General features: G+C 51.2%; 6 protein-coding genes across 6 annotated transcripts; 4 read left to right on the top strand and 2 right to left on the bottom strand.

Moving 5' to 3' along the window:
- Positions 1 to 17: 17 nt before the first annotated feature.
- AUEXF2481DRAFT_106985 (uncharacterized protein) lies at positions 18 to 2,695 on the bottom strand. The gene is made up of 3 exons (XM_013489638.1): positions 2,363 to 2,695; positions 1,835 to 2,298; positions 18 to 1,785 (listed from the first exon to the last, which is right to left on the bottom strand). Exons 1-3 carry the CDS (start codon positions 2,571 to 2,573, stop codon positions 373 to 375), a joined length of 2,088 nt encoding a protein of 695 aa, XP_013345092.1. The 5' UTR covers positions 2,574 to 2,695; the 3' UTR covers positions 18 to 372.
- A 534-nt stretch (positions 2,696 to 3,229) lies between these two features.
- Positions 3,230 to 4,357, top strand: AUEXF2481DRAFT_28281 (uncharacterized protein; the record flags this gene model as incomplete). Its single annotated transcript, XM_013489413.1, has 3 exons — positions 3,230 to 3,519; positions 3,575 to 3,817; positions 3,874 to 4,357. The coding sequence occupies 3 exons, from the start codon at positions 3,230 to 3,232 to the stop codon at positions 4,355 to 4,357; spliced, it is 1,017 nt and encodes a 338-aa protein (XP_013344867.1).
- A 1,596-nt stretch (positions 4,358 to 5,953) lies between these two features.
- AUEXF2481DRAFT_64562 (glycoside hydrolase family 3 protein) lies at positions 5,954 to 7,867 on the top strand (the record flags this gene model as incomplete). The annotated part of the gene is made up of 1 exon (XM_013489603.1): positions 5,954 to 7,867. The coding sequence occupies one exon, from the start codon at positions 5,954 to 5,956 to the stop codon at positions 7,865 to 7,867; it is 1,914 nt and encodes a 637-aa protein (XP_013345057.1).
- A 954-nt stretch (positions 7,868 to 8,821) lies between these two features.
- AUEXF2481DRAFT_38568 (uncharacterized protein) lies at positions 8,822 to 10,234 on the top strand. The gene is made up of 2 exons (XM_013489475.1): positions 8,822 to 9,656; positions 9,716 to 10,234. The coding sequence occupies exons 1-2, from the start codon at positions 9,227 to 9,229 to the stop codon at positions 9,736 to 9,738; spliced, it is 453 nt and encodes a 150-aa protein (XP_013344929.1). The 5' UTR covers positions 8,822 to 9,226; the 3' UTR covers positions 9,739 to 10,234.
- Positions 10,235 to 10,721: 487 nt separating this feature from the next.
- Positions 10,722 to 12,425, top strand: AUEXF2481DRAFT_78749 (glycoside hydrolase family 64 protein). The gene is made up of 2 exons (XM_013489612.1): positions 10,722 to 10,982; positions 11,070 to 12,425. Exon 2 carries the CDS (start codon positions 11,139 to 11,141, stop codon positions 12,264 to 12,266), a length of 1,128 nt encoding a protein of 375 aa, XP_013345066.1. The 5' UTR covers positions 10,722 to 10,982; positions 11,070 to 11,138; the 3' UTR covers positions 12,267 to 12,425.
- Positions 12,426 to 12,629: 204 nt separating this feature from the next.
- AUEXF2481DRAFT_38566 (uncharacterized protein) lies at positions 12,630 to 13,389 on the bottom strand. Its single transcript, XM_013489474.1, has 2 exons — positions 13,097 to 13,389; positions 12,630 to 13,045 (listed from the first exon to the last, which is right to left on the bottom strand). Exons 1-2 carry the CDS (start codon positions 13,359 to 13,361, stop codon positions 12,783 to 12,785), a joined length of 528 nt encoding a protein of 175 aa, XP_013344928.1. The 5' UTR covers positions 13,362 to 13,389; the 3' UTR covers positions 12,630 to 12,782.
- Positions 13,390 to 13,764: the final 375 nt, after the last annotated feature.

Here is a 13,764-nt window from a genome sequence, read left to right as displayed (position 1 = left end):
GTCGAAACAGAAACGGGCACATGTCATGGACTGCCCGATCTCCGCTCCCGCCAGCCGCTCCGCCCCGTCTTGCCGACGCGAGTCATGCATCTTCGTCGTCATCATCTTGAGCAAGAGCATTCACTCCGCATGACCTCTGAAACACCCATCTCACTGAAATCTTCCATGCTGCTTCTAGAAGACGTGTCACCGATTCGCTCTCATCGTTCGTGTCGAGATAGGGCGCATGCAGTGGAAAATCGAGAGACGCCACCGATCAGGCTATAGGATATCTGTATCAATGATCGCGAGTCGAGCGGCTGCTACTCCTAAGACGAAGCTCGGCAGATGCATGACATCGCATCGCATCGCTTCGCCTCGCCTCGCCTCGCATCAATAGCCCATGGGCTTCTCAGCCGTAGCGACTCCAAAGCGTTGACTCAAAACAACCCATTCAGCCACTACTATGGCATACCTCATCGCCATGGGGTCTCCCTTGTCTCCGAAAGCTCGGTCCGTAAGCTCTCTGCAACGCTCCCAATCAATGAATCCCAGCCTCTCGATGTTCTCTTCGTTGATGAGCTTGTCAAGAAGTATGTTCAATGGTCCACCCTTTGGCCAAGTCGTTGGTGCAGAGTAAGGATGCTTCTTGCGCTCGTACAATTCCTTTGTGATGAAAGGTTTGGAGGCTTCTCGAAGTACCCATTTCTCCGTGAACGTCTTTGCTTCTGGATCCCATCGCAGCTTGGCCGATGGTGGTAGGTGATTGACGTAATCTGTTAGTGGATGATCAAGGAAGGGTGTACGTGCCTCAATACTGTGCGCCATTTCTGTGCGATCACCAAGACATGTCAGGAAGATGTTGGCCAGATGCCCCTTTGACCAGACGTATTGTGCTGAATGCAGAGGATGCCACGAGTCGGTGATCAATTTACGAACACGTCCATCGGCGTTGTTGGCGATGGTGACTTGAGGGTCGCATTTACCGTAGCAATGAGTCCAGGAAGCGAAAATGTCGAGCTGAAAGGCAGCCATGCTACTGACGGTTGTGATGTCGTTGAGCATGCGGCGTGCGACCGAGGGGCCACGATTTGACGAGTCAGCACCAATCGAAGCGTAATAGTCACTGACAGCCTTTTCGGCAAGCTCGAGTTGGTGTTGCCTCTCACTCTCAGGAAGCGTGTTGAACTTCTCCCAACTTGGATCAGACTCACGAAGATAGTCGGGTAGGTACAAAGGATAGCCAGCAAAGTGCTCGTCAGCTCCCTCACCAGTCAGGACGACCTTGAAGCCGACTTCCTGAGGCACCTCGGAGAGGGCATACTTGCCAACAAAGTTGAAGTCGGGGTTGTGGTGTTCGCAATGCCAGGTAGCATCCTCGAAGCGCTTGGCAAGCTCTTGCTCGTTCATATGCTTCTTGATGTAACGGACTCCAAGCCACTCAGCGGTGCGGTTCGCGATAGACGACTCGTCAAAGCCAGACTCCTCGTCAAACGCGATACTGAAACACGAGACGCGGTCTTTGGCGTCTGCACTGCCCATAGCTATTCCCTGCTCTTTGACCAGGTGTGTGACCATGCCGGCGATGACGGACGAGTCTATGCCGCCACTGAGGTAGATGCCGACAGGAACATCGGCACGGAGTCGGATTCTGATTGCGTCGAGCATACGTTGGCGGACCCCTTCAATCATCTCTTCGGGAGTCCGAATGTCGACTGTGAGCTTGTTGGGATAGCTGATGTCCCAGTAAGGGCGTTGTTCGATGTGGTCAAAGGACTGGCAGGTGAGATAGTGGCCAGGGCGGACCTGGTAGTCTGTCAGACGACTCCCTCGGCCTGCTCTCCAGTCATCATACCTTGGTGATGCCCTTGAATAGGGTCCGCTCGTCGTGGTTCCAGCCAGCGTCGAGTAGACTCTTGACATCCCACTCGGGCTTCCAGCCAAGAGGCAGGAAGGCTTTGATCTCGGCGGCAATCAACAGTCTGCCACCCTGGATGGTCCAGAACAGAGGCTTGATACCATAACGGTCTCGGGCTGCGATCAAGAGCTGCTGCGACTCGTCGAATATGACACAAGCAAACTCTCCTCGAAGATGGTGAAGGAAGTTGAGGCCGTAGTGCTTGTACAGGGCAATGGCGAGCTCGGAATCTGAGCGACCGTGGAACTTGTAGTTGGTCTTGGCTTCGACGTCTTTACGGATATTATCGTAGTCGTAGAACTCGCCGTTGACGACTGCATGGACCGTGTGCTCCCTGTCATGAAAGGGTTGAATGCCATCGGGGGATAGGTCATTGATGGCTAGACGAACGTGACCGAACGCTGTAGGAAGAGTGTTAGTAGAAGTCGGACACAAGTAGAGAATGGGTAAATGAGATCAGAGGACCGACGCGCTTGTCATTGCTGATCCACTGGCCGCGGGAGTCTGGTCCACGGTGTTTGATCTGATCAAGAGAAGCATCCAGCTCGACGGCGAGCTTTGTGTGTTCTGCATCGCCGTTTGTCTGAAGGCCAGGAACGGCTTTCTTGACATTGGCAACATCAGGAAGCTTATGATGTGAATGCTGGAGAGCAACAATGCAGGATATGCCACACATGATGAGTCAAAGGATGTATTAGGTGCAGATACAAATGAAAGACCAGGGTGCAGCTACGATGCAGGAGCTAGAATGTAGCTGAATAGCTGGACAGGGGGTAGGGGATTGAAAGAAACAGGAACAGGAAAGATATGATGGGAATTGGTGCTTGAGCTGAAGATCGAATCAAGGTAATGCAAGCACACGGCGGTGACGTTTGGGACGGAGCAAACCTACCGTTATCGCGATTGCCTAAGTTTGGAAATCCGCAGAGCCATGTTTCAGCAGCGGCATGCTATCGCGACATTCTCATCCAGTCGTGCGGTCGTGGATGTCGAGAAGGTTGTGCTATCAAAGCGCGCAAGGGGCGTGGCACCGGTGACCATGGAGTGGCACATACTCAGCGCTTTGATCATGCAAGAAACAAGCAGGCATCATCTGCCTTGCACAGCTGCCAAAGCAGCAACAAGCAACATGGAGGGGTCTGGAAGCTTCCGCCTGGTGGTGCTTGTTGATTGGTGAGCGGCGCTTGGTCGATGCCGTCGGGATTCCGTCATGCCGAGGGGAACAGTTGAGCCTCATAAAGGCGGCGATGACCTGTGCAACTGAAGCTTTTGCTGCTTGTTTGACGACTGCCATCTTCTAGACACCCATCCAAATCACATATACACATCACAATGGCGTTCCTAATGCGCCGACCATTCGCGGTGACATGTGCGCTCAAGCAGACACCCATCACAGCAAGCGCCTTCCGCGCCTTCCATCAAGGACCCGTTCAAAAGGCACCTGCCAACTTCAGCAACAAGTTCGCCTCATCACGAGCAACTTTCCGCAGCGCCTTCCAGTCCACCTTCCGTCGCAACTACCAGCAACCTGCCGCCTTCCCCAACCCGACTGCACAAGGAAACCTCACTCAGCGCCTTCTCTATGGAGGTGCCATCTTTGGCGGAACTCTACTCGCCATCAAGTAAGTAGCCAACGCGTCACCATGCTGCCAGAATCAATGCTGATGTCCATAATAGCCTTGTCTTCAACCGTGAAACTAGAGAAGATGGCGGCATGCCTCCATTCGAACGCTCCTACCTCAACGACACTTTCCTCCACACCGGCCTTGGTATTGGCATCATCGGTATTGCTGCTCGCGCCCTTCACGCAAACGGATGGAGTTACCGTCTCATGGCTGCCAACCCTTGGTTGATTCTCGGTATCGGTCTCGTCGGCTCCATCGGTACCATGATGGGCACCCGCATGTGCCCTCCTGAGAAGTGAGTCGTTCTGCCATGCACCAGTCTAGCCGCTGTATACTGACTCCCCCTCCCAGCTACGTCGCCAAGTACGCCCTCTGGACCGCCTTCAACCTGACCCAAGCCGCCCTTCTGTCTCCCCTCATGTTCTACAACCCCGCCATCCTCGCTCGCGCCGGTCTCTACACTGTCGGTCTGATGGGCAGCATTGCCTTTGTTGGTGCCACTGCCAAGCAAGAGAAGTACCTCTACATCGGTGGTCCTCTTCTCGCTGGAGTTGCTGTCGTCGCCCTCTCTGGCCTCGCCCCTCTGGTCCTTCCCGTCACCGCCACCCGCACTCTCATGTTCACAGAGAATCTCTGGCTCTACGGTGGTCTCGTAGTCTTTGGTGGCTTCACCCTCTACGACGTTCAGAAGGTCCTGCACCACGCTCGTCTCAGTGAGCGCGGTCTGATCAAGCGCGACCCCGTCAACGAGGCCATTAGCCTTGAGCTCGACTTCATCAACATCTTTATCCGCATGGTCCAGATACTGGCCATGCAGCAGAACAGAAGAAAGTAAACTGCTCTCTCTTCCCTCACTTACTCATTGATTATAGCTGCGCATTCTGCACTTTGTTCTTTATCTGTATTCTTCTCGGATGTGATTATCCGTTTTGTACTTTAGCCTCCCTCCTCTGATTGTTTTTGATCAATCACAAGAAATGATACACATGTCACACATCAAGTACGTATGCTATCCGTATTCATCGTTCTTGATCCTTCCTCCATGCGGAAAGTGTGGCGGGGCGCATTGTCTTCCACTAGTCCTGGTCAGAACTAACAAGCTGGACGTCGAGTTCGCATCATTAAAGTGCGACGAATACTGGTATCGATGGCCCATCAGAGAAATCCAATTTGTCCTCAACAAGCTTTCTGGGATGATGTTGCTCGCATGGGCACCACCGCTAGTAATGGCTTCGAGAGCTTGTGTGATGGGTTATCGTGTGATGCTGGGGCTCTGGAAACGCGGCTGTACATACCGGAGGCTTGGGACCGCTACCTGAGGATAATCTCGTAAATCTCGATTATGAAAATTGGCCAGCACCTGGAGCACCTGACGAAGACAATCTGGACAGGACGGCCATGCCGAGACCAGAGTCACTTTCTGCTCCAATCTATTTATCGAACATCAGTTCCTGCTGGTGCCTTCTGTGATGCTATGGAGTTTTGATAACTCAGTACACACCTGGTCTTTCTCCTAGTTATCCCGCGCTTGGTAGATCGCTTCTGATCCGCACATGTCGTTTGCATTCATGTGATACCTTGTCGGTCTGACGATCAATGTGTGATGACCAAAAAGAAGCATGCCGAATGTCTTGTGTCAGCTAGAACCGAAGTGTGAGTCCCGCTTGCCTCCTTCCATCGCCGTCGATGTTGGGAGACAATGCAAATGGTATGACCCGGACCACTTGGCTTGACTGGCCAAAAGTCGTGACGTCGTTGCCAACCATTGGTAGACAGTTTTGGTGCCGACATCGAGCTCCCTTCTTTAGCTCATTTCTCTCTATGCTTCCCGATATCTCTGCGTCTTGTTTCGACCTTGCTAATCTGTGCCGCAGATACGCTTCCACCGAATCGCACATGATATCAAGCTCTTTGTCGGACGGCAGATAAGATCGGACAGTGCTCCCGGATCAGTTTGGAACCCAATCGTTAGAAGCCTCACCATAGGTGAAAACCGGGATCACGGCTCGTTGTACCCTACTGATCCGAAGTGATCGTTCCAAAAGGTGGATGGCGGAGTGGTCGCCAAGGGCTTTTACACATGAGGCATCCCCACCGCCAAGGTTGTACCCCTCGTTGATGGCATTGGCGTACGTAGCGGCATCGCGCTCGAGCTGTCTAAGCCACGTTATGTCCACCAGAAGTCCTTTGTGATGCGGGGAGCACGGGGATTGTACGGAGTACATGTGGAGACCATGGCTCGAGAAACTTGACACTTGCAAGTTTTTCCATCTTGGCTTCAAATAGCAGCTGATCATGGGAATTCGATGTCAGAGACCGCGGCAGATAGCACGGCAGCCGATCTATGCTGCTGGGTGATTAGTATGTATAAATTAAGTCCCTTGCGGTGTCGAATTGCGTCAAGATCTCTGGCGAACCGACATTGATCAGGATGTTCACTCCAAGCGCCGCATGGAGCAATCTGCTCGTGTCAGCTATCGCCCTTGCTCCTCTCGCATCGGCGGTGCCCTGCTCATCATGCTCTCCCACGCCCTCCACCTCTCCTAATTCAACCATTCTGCCTTACCTGAATTCTCAGCTCTGTATCCAAGACCGCCTCGATGACTTGCTCTCCCGCATGACGCTTGAAGAGAAGGCCGGCCAGCTGTTCATCAAGCAGATCCCCGCTGGCATCAATGGAACAATAGACAGCACAACTCTCGTCCTGGACCAAGGAAGGAATCTTACCACTGCCCCTTTGATCAACGAGAAACTGCTCTCACACTTTAACGTCAACAATGCCCTTCCAGCAAAGCAGATGGCAGAATGGTACAACAGGATCCAGCGACTTGCCTTGGAAACACGACTACAAATCCCAGTCACCATTGCTAGTGATCCCCGACATGCATTTGCAGATACTGTTGGCTCTTCGATTGCAAGCGGCCAATTCTCAAAGTTCCCCGAGAGTCTGGGAATCGCCGCTCTGCGCTCTCCAGAACTCGCCGAGCAGTACGCCACTATTATCAGAGAAGAATATCTCGCCGTAGGCATTCGCTCGGCGCTTCAACCTCAGATTGATGTGGTGACCGAGCCAAGGATGGCCAGATCCGGACAGACTTTTGGCGAAGACGCTAATTTGACTGCCTCCATGGTTGTTGCGCTCATCAAGGGTTTCCAGGGTACTGAGTTGGGACATACCTCTGTCACTACCGTGACGAAGCATTTCCCTGGCGCTGGACCCGCGAGAAACGGCAATGACTCTCACTTTGCGACTGGAAAAGACAACACTTACTTCGGAGACTTCTTGAACTACCATCTGATTCCTTTCAGAGCAGCTATCGCAGCAGGTGGACGTCAGATTATGCCTTCTTATGCGAGACCTATTGGCACCAAATATCCAGAAGTAGCTTTTGGTTTCAACAAGCCTGTCATTACTGGATTGCTGAGGGAAGAGTTGGGCTTCGAAGGCATTGTGGTCAGCGACTGGGGCTTGATTACTGATCAAGCAATCATCGGAGTTATCGAACCTGCTCGCGCATGGGGAGTCGAGAACACGACCGAGCTGGAAAGAGCAAAGATGGTCCTCGATGCCGGTGTTGATCAATTCGGCGGTGAGATTCGCACCGAACTCATCGTACAGCTCGTCATTGAAGGTCACGTCCCCGAGTCACGTCTCGACGTCTCTGTCAGAAAACTTCTCGAGGAGAAGTTTCTGCTCGGACTTTTCGACAATAGATTTGTGGATGCAGAAGCTGCGGAAAGAGTGGTAGGAAACCCATACTTTGCACGTATCGGCAATGAAACACAAAGAAGAGCCTACACACTCCTCACCAACAAACAAGATATCCTCCCCTTACGACCTACCGATGGCAATAAGTTCTACGCTCAAGGCTTCAACAGCTCATACCTATCAGCACGTAACCTCACTGTCGTCGACAGCCCCGAGAAAGCAGACTTTTGTTTTCTCCGCACAGCCACACCTTGGGAAGCCCGCGGCTCTCCCTTCCGCCAACGCTACCATGAAGGCCGTCTTGACTTCAACGCCACAGAACGCGCCGCCCACAGCGCTCTTTTCAACTCTTGCCCCACCATCGTGGACATCCTTCTCGATCGCCCTGCTGTGATTCCTGAGATTGCTGAAGAGGCTGCGGCGCTATTCGGGCACTATGGAGCTAGTGTGGATGCGTTTTTGGATGTCGTGTTCAACAAGGATGGATGGAAGCCAGAGGGAAGACTGCCATTTGAGATGCCGAGGAGCATGGAGGCCGTGGAGGAGCAGGTTGCTGATGTGCCGTTTGATACTGTGGATCCTTTGTTCAGGTTCGGACACGGATTAAACTATACTAGACCTGCTTTGTGTAGTTGATTGGAGCTGAGATAGGGTGACAAAAGTGTAATTAGGAAACAGATCTGGAGTGGAATGATGACCACTCATACTAATGTCGCGCACGGGAGGCTTGGACTTGCAGCAGTGGAGACTTGTCTCGATTTCGAACGCTTCTAGCATTTACTTCTGTCGCTGTCTTCGTGCTCAGAGCGAAATCTCTCAACAGTCAAATAACCTCATAGCGGATTCCCCAATCACTCTGCATGCGTGATCTTTCTACGAGTGACTCATCACAAGAATCATTATCATCATCTCTTGTCGCCAACCCTAGCTTTCCTTTACTGTGAGCGTATTAGCTAGTATGCAAGCTGAGGCTCAACGATCAAAATCATACTCCTGACTGATCTGGACTGATTCTCAGTCCTGTACTATTCAGTAATCACGCGATCCGTGATCAGAGCTACCGCCGGTACTGTGATACCAGCCTTTTTCTGAAGTTTGGCTCAATCGTGGACGATCAAACTGACCCGTGAGACTCTTTTTAGCCTGATCACAGTGACTGTCTATGGCGAAAAAGCGCTATGGCGACGAAGCGCAATGGTGACGAAGTGCAATGTCAACCAGTCTGTGCAATTGTGCTGAAGGCTTGACAAAGCACGTTGCATCCCTACAGCAGCCGGATTCCTTTACAAGGAACATGACTGACTGAGTTCTCTCGCGACGGACGAGACCTTGAGGAAGATTGAATGCTTTAGTGTCAAACATTGAGACAAGAGAGAGGGTGAGCAAGCTCACGTCGACACAGAAGAACAGGTCAAAGCAAGTACGGTTCGTCCCAGTGGTGTGGTTCCAATAAAGTTACGGACAGGCCGACGGATTCACGGCCGTAGGAGCGGCCCGCAGATGTCACCAACCCCGCACGCGCGCCGGACTCCAGCTGAACACCACTCATTGTATTGCTAAGCATAACGTTCATGTATGGCCAACGGTAAGAAAGCCTTCAGCTGAAAACGACGTCCTGTCGACTCCAGAGAACACCCAGGCCGACAACCTGTAATATCGCTCCTCTCGCTTGCCGAAAGCAGTCTTCCCAAAATGATTACCCTTGTCGTTTCATCCCGACCATTTTCTGTATCGGGTCGAGATTCGATTCGAAGTGAATACTCTTAACGACACGGGTGCTTTGGAGCCTCAGCCCCACAAAGTATCAGAAGATCCAGGGTTATGTACTGTTCTGACCACTTTCGTGACGTGGTCCTCCGACTGGATCTTGTGACTTCTGCTCAACCTGTGGTCTATAAACTCCTCGCTGGTCGGTCAGTCATTCCCACTTCTTGGTAGTTTGCAGCATCACTTCAGCTCAATATTACCGACTCATCCACTACATTGACCATCAGGATGGACGACGCACATCTCATCACCTTGATGCAAAACGAAGACATGACGAACGGCTTCTGGAACAACCTCATCAGTCAACAGTTTCCTTTTCCAGATTATCTCGTTGTTCCTGAGTACCAATTCCCAGGGGGTAGGGCAGACCTCGCAGTCATCAAACTCGACAATGGTCGTTTGGTCCTTGTGCTCGAAGGCAAGCGCGCAGGAGGTAGCTTCGTCACTATATCTCGAGCCGCTCAACAAGCTGCGAATGCTGCGGGTAAAATTGGGTCTACACCTGGTATCATCGCCGCGCTCGGCCCAAAGTTTTGTCTTTACAGAGCCGATACCTCTCCCGTGACAACCTTTGCAGGTGCAGATGGAAGTGGCATCTCGACTATCACGAATGTCAACATACAGAAGATTACGACCAAGCTTCAGCAGTGTAGAGCGTGTAAGTCCGCGGCTGACGCCTTGATCAAAGTCAAGGTTACACACGCTGATAGACTTTAGGGAACGGATCGGGTGGGTGGTAGCGGGTTCAAGCTCTTCCTATGCCAGATTCACACATCACAATGCTCTTGTTCTCATTTCGAGTGCCTGAGATAGATGAATTTATCCCCATAGTTGTCGACATGATCATCATTGGCAATCAAGACTTTCTGCAACACCTGCGAGTTTTGCATCTTCATGCTCATCTCTGCCTTGAGCATCTCTCCCGCATTCAATTTAGCTCCAATTACAAACTATTTGTGCCGTGAATCCGCTTGATCTCAGCATTTAATCCCGATGAGCCTTCCAAAGAACAAACTTGAGCGAACGCAGGTTGCTAGCTGCTCGACAGAAACCCGCTGCACCGACAAGCGTAGCTTTCATCTCATCCTATAGGCGGAATTTGACAGTAGTGAGTAACAAAATATCAGCACGAAGAAGCTAAGATCCTCCAACAGCTGTTCAATATGCCATGCGTCAGTCGGTACAAGCAAGAGTCAGGGCTGTGAAACGGTCAATGGTCGGATCCAAAGAGCGTGGAATGCTGGACGCGACCCGCAGTCGGGTTACCAGCTCGTTTCACGGTTTGACAGCGTCCACTCGAGGCTCAGCTCAGAAAGCATCAGATGGCTAATCTGTACTGCAGGATCAAGACGCTGGATATGTTTGGTGATATCCCCACAGATGATCCATGGATGGAAGATCATCGTATAGACTTTCCATGGGCCGTGCCTCAGCCCGAAGCGCGGTCGGAACACGGATGCCCATGAGCCAATTTATCAAGGAGTATCAGTTCAACTTTGCTTTGCGCTACCGGTGGCAGGCATGATCTTGGGTGTACAACATAAGTGTCTTGTCATTGCTAAATACTGTTGGAGTCGAGGGTGCAATAACGGCTGAGACGTTGCGTAGTTCTTCGCGGACACTCGTATTTGACGTTCCTCGCTCTATCTAACCCGATTGGGCAAGCGAGAAATATGCATGTATCAAAACCTTCTTACCGAATTGCACCTCATACTCAAGACGTGAGCTCTCCAGACGCGATGCTTGTCCGGTGACATCAGGTCGTGAGGGTAAAGCTAGTCCGCGGAGACCAGTCTGACGTGGTAGCTGAGGAACCGTTGTCTGCCATATTCAGTGCGCAGGTGAGAACTACTCACAAGTCCAGATACCCTAGGAATCGCTTTTGCTGGAAATGAGGCTGCTTCTCTATTTGTATCCTCGCAAATATCGCTTGTAACGGTTCTAGTGTATTCTCTACATCCCGTGCAGGAGGAGTTCTTGTTAGGTGCGCCATGCTTCGCGACGTCACAGCGCTTCTATATACGCTGCCTTTCCGCATGGGGGTTCGGGACTCTAGCTAACAACTTTCGAGTGACCCTCTTGCTTTGCGCATGTTGTTCCCTATCAAATCAGGTCGTTGACTCTTTGAACCAGCTTTACCATGCCGGACTCTCTGCACTTTCTGATCAAGAACGATACTGATTCGTTGTGTTACGCGTACTTGACGGGATTCGCTATACAATACAACCTCAGGCGCTGTTTCCTCAAGAGCGATGGAAGATCTCTATTCTTTCCCACATCTTCCGGGATGGACTCTCCTCGCACAACTCTTGATGGAGACTGTGCCATATCCATCGCCGCTTGTGAGAGTTTCTCTTTGCAGGTTCCTCAGCTCAGTGGCGGCCGTCTATGGATATCCAAGAATGATCGACTTGCCTTCTTCCTCGACCCAGGTCCACAACTTGTCGAGCCGAGTGTCACAAATTTGACGGATGCGAACAACCAGATCGATTTCAGCTTCGTCGAGTTTACTCTCAACGAGCAGGGGCTGTATGCAAACATCAGTTACGTCGACTTTGTCGGCTGTTTATCAGTCGGTCTCGAGCTTCTTGAGATGTCAGGCAACATACAAAAGGTCAAGGGTCTCGCTCCAGGTGGCATCGATGAGGTCGCTAATGGCCTCCGAGAGCAATCTCGTGTTGATGGTTTCGATTGGACAAAGCTTGTGGTAACTCGAGATTCTGGGGGTGGGGTGTCACGCATCCTCAATGCTACAAATGCTAAAGCTGTCGGAGCGGATTTTGGCGGGTACTTTGAGCCCTATGTTGATCAAGTCTGGAAGAAGTACGATTACACGACAGGCTGTGGACTGGAAATCGACACTCAACTCCCACAAGGCGTCTTGACTGGCAGTGTCAATTCTGCAGGATTGCTCGATTTCGGACCGGGACTCACTTTCACCCGACCTTGCACTGCCGATATCTTTGGATGCAACAGCGGACCTTTCATCACGGGAGACAACCAAGTACGGAACGCGCTCATTCCACGTTTGGCCGCAGGCTTCGTCCGCAGCACTCTGTTGTGTGCAGCTTGTCAGCCTTGTGAACTGTCAGACTTCTACATGGACTCACAAACCCATCACTACAGTAGGCTCATACACAAAGCGAGTGTTGATGGGAAAGGTTATGGATTCGCATATGATGATGTAGATCCCAAGAATGGAACTGATCAGAGCGGAAAAGTCAACTCGGGTACCCCAGTGGGGCTTACGATCGTAGTGGTAGGCTGAGGAATTGCATCAATCGAGAGTTGGGTAGCCACGGTTTCTTATGTGTGATCCTCCCAATAGTGAAATCTCCTCCACTATGTGCACTTAGCCTGCGTTATGCAAACATGATTTCGTACACTGAGTGAGAATATGCAGAGTCATAAGAGTCCGATAATTTCCAAATGACGCCTCACCGTACAAATTGGGATCACTCTAAGACACACCATGCGACTGATGTCGCGGTTGGAGCGTTTGAAGTAAGTCCGGCCCGCGTGGAGGACCTTGACGCTAAAAGCGAATATGCAACGGCTACTCCCTGGTGCATAGGCTATTGAAAGCCCAAATATGCACCGAAAATTGTTGACACTACTGAAGACAGATATTCCCGACGTTTTGGAAAGCATAGTTTGATTAGGATCTACCTAAAACTCCCAAAATTTATTGTAACACCTGACCGGTACGTTCAGATTGATCTCGGTCTCCTTAATTCGATTCACTCAACATCCGGACAGTACGTCCGATAACATCGCATACTCCTTATTTGACAATGACGAAAGTGCCATCAGCATTGTGGTTGACGGCGACATCGGCTTTGTGGGTGGTGAAGTCAATGGCCAATGGCTTCTTGGACAACTTGGCTACGTTGAGAAGCTCCCCGACGGCAAAAGTGCCTCCATAGGTGATATAGTAAGTATTGACGGGCTCGATCTGGTACGAGTTACCAGGTTCGGGCTTAAAAGTGGCCGTGGGAGAGCTCTTTGAGCCATCGGGAGAGCTGGCAAGTCCGATGAAGAAGTTGTCTATGGTTGTAAGTCTTTGGGTGCTGAGAAAGTCAACTAGCGAGTACTCACTGTCATTGGCGTCGGCTAGAGTGAAGTCATTCCCGGTGACCACCTCATAGGCATTGTTATAAGAAGTCGCTTCGGGGTCAACCTTGTCGAAGCTGGGTGTGACTTTATCGATCACAACCAAGTTGAGAGTGGTACCGTTGATGGGGCTATCATCGTTTGCCTTTGCGCCAAGAGTGACGGGTCTGGTCTGACTGATGCTGACTTTGGCACCCTCCTTCTCACCTCCTCTCCAGGTACCGGAGATGGCATAGTACTGCTTCCACATCTCAAATTCGGCAGAAGCTCCATCGGGTGTAGAGTGAGCAATCTGGTAGATGTTGGTCCAGATGTTGGATTGCACAACTCCAGTGATGTTCGGCTTCTCGGTGAAGAGATTGTAGTTCTGAGGACTTCCAGTCTTGTTGTAAATGGTGATGCTGTACTTGTTAGGCATATCGGCGAATCGTTTGGAGTAAGAAGAATTATTCGTGAAATGGGATCTTGGTTTGAGGTTGGAGATGCAAATCAAGAAGGGAAGAGAGCTTTATATATGCCTTTGAGTCGTTTCTCAAGCGTGACTCTCAGGCGTTGCGTGAATTAATGCCTTGCTTACAGAATTGTCGGTGATGCTCTGACCATTTTCCTCATTCTGTGCATGATCCGAACGGTCCCAATCCCATCGCCGAAGT

Source organism: Aureobasidium subglaciale (assembly GCF_000721755.1).
Source record: "Aureobasidium subglaciale EXF-2481 unplaced genomic scaffold scaffold_7, whole genome shotgun sequence".
Lineage (NCBI taxonomy): Eukaryota > Fungi > Ascomycota > Dothideomycetes > Dothideales > Saccotheciaceae > Aureobasidium > Aureobasidium subglaciale.
This window is presented reverse-complemented; position numbering and strand designations above follow the sequence as displayed.

Bases quoted from the DNA above. Each gene is read 5' to 3' on its own strand.
- AUEXF2481DRAFT_106985 (XM_013489638.1), bottom strand. From the start codon at position 2,573: ATGTGTGGCATATCCTGCATTGTTGCTCTCCAGCATTCACATCATAAG. The intron at 2,299-2,362 runs GTCCTCTGATCT...CTCTTCCTACAG, and splicing joins CAGCAATGACAAGCGCGTCG to CGTTCGGTCACGTTCGTCTA. The intron at 1,786-1,834 runs GTATGATGACTG...ACAGACTACCAG, and splicing joins TATTCAAGGGCATCACCAAG to GTCCGCCCTGGCCACTATCT.
- AUEXF2481DRAFT_38568 (XM_013489475.1), top strand. From the start codon at position 9,227: ATGGACGACGCACATCTCATCACCTTGATGCAAAACGAAGACATGACG. The intron at 9,657-9,715 runs GTAAGTCCGCGG...GATAGACTTTAG, and splicing joins GCTTCAGCAGTGTAGAGCGT to GGAACGGATCGGGTGGGTGG.
- AUEXF2481DRAFT_78749 (XM_013489612.1), top strand. From the start codon at position 11,139: ATGCCGGACTCTCTGCACTTTCTGATCAAGAACGATACTGATTCGTTG.
- AUEXF2481DRAFT_38566 (XM_013489474.1), bottom strand. From the start codon at position 13,361: ATGTGGAAGCAGTACTATGCCATCTCCGGTACCTGGAGAGGAGGTGAG. The intron at 13,046-13,096 runs GTGAGTACTCGC...TTACAACCATAG, and splicing joins TCTAGCCGACGCCAATGACA to ACAACTTCTTCATCGGACTT.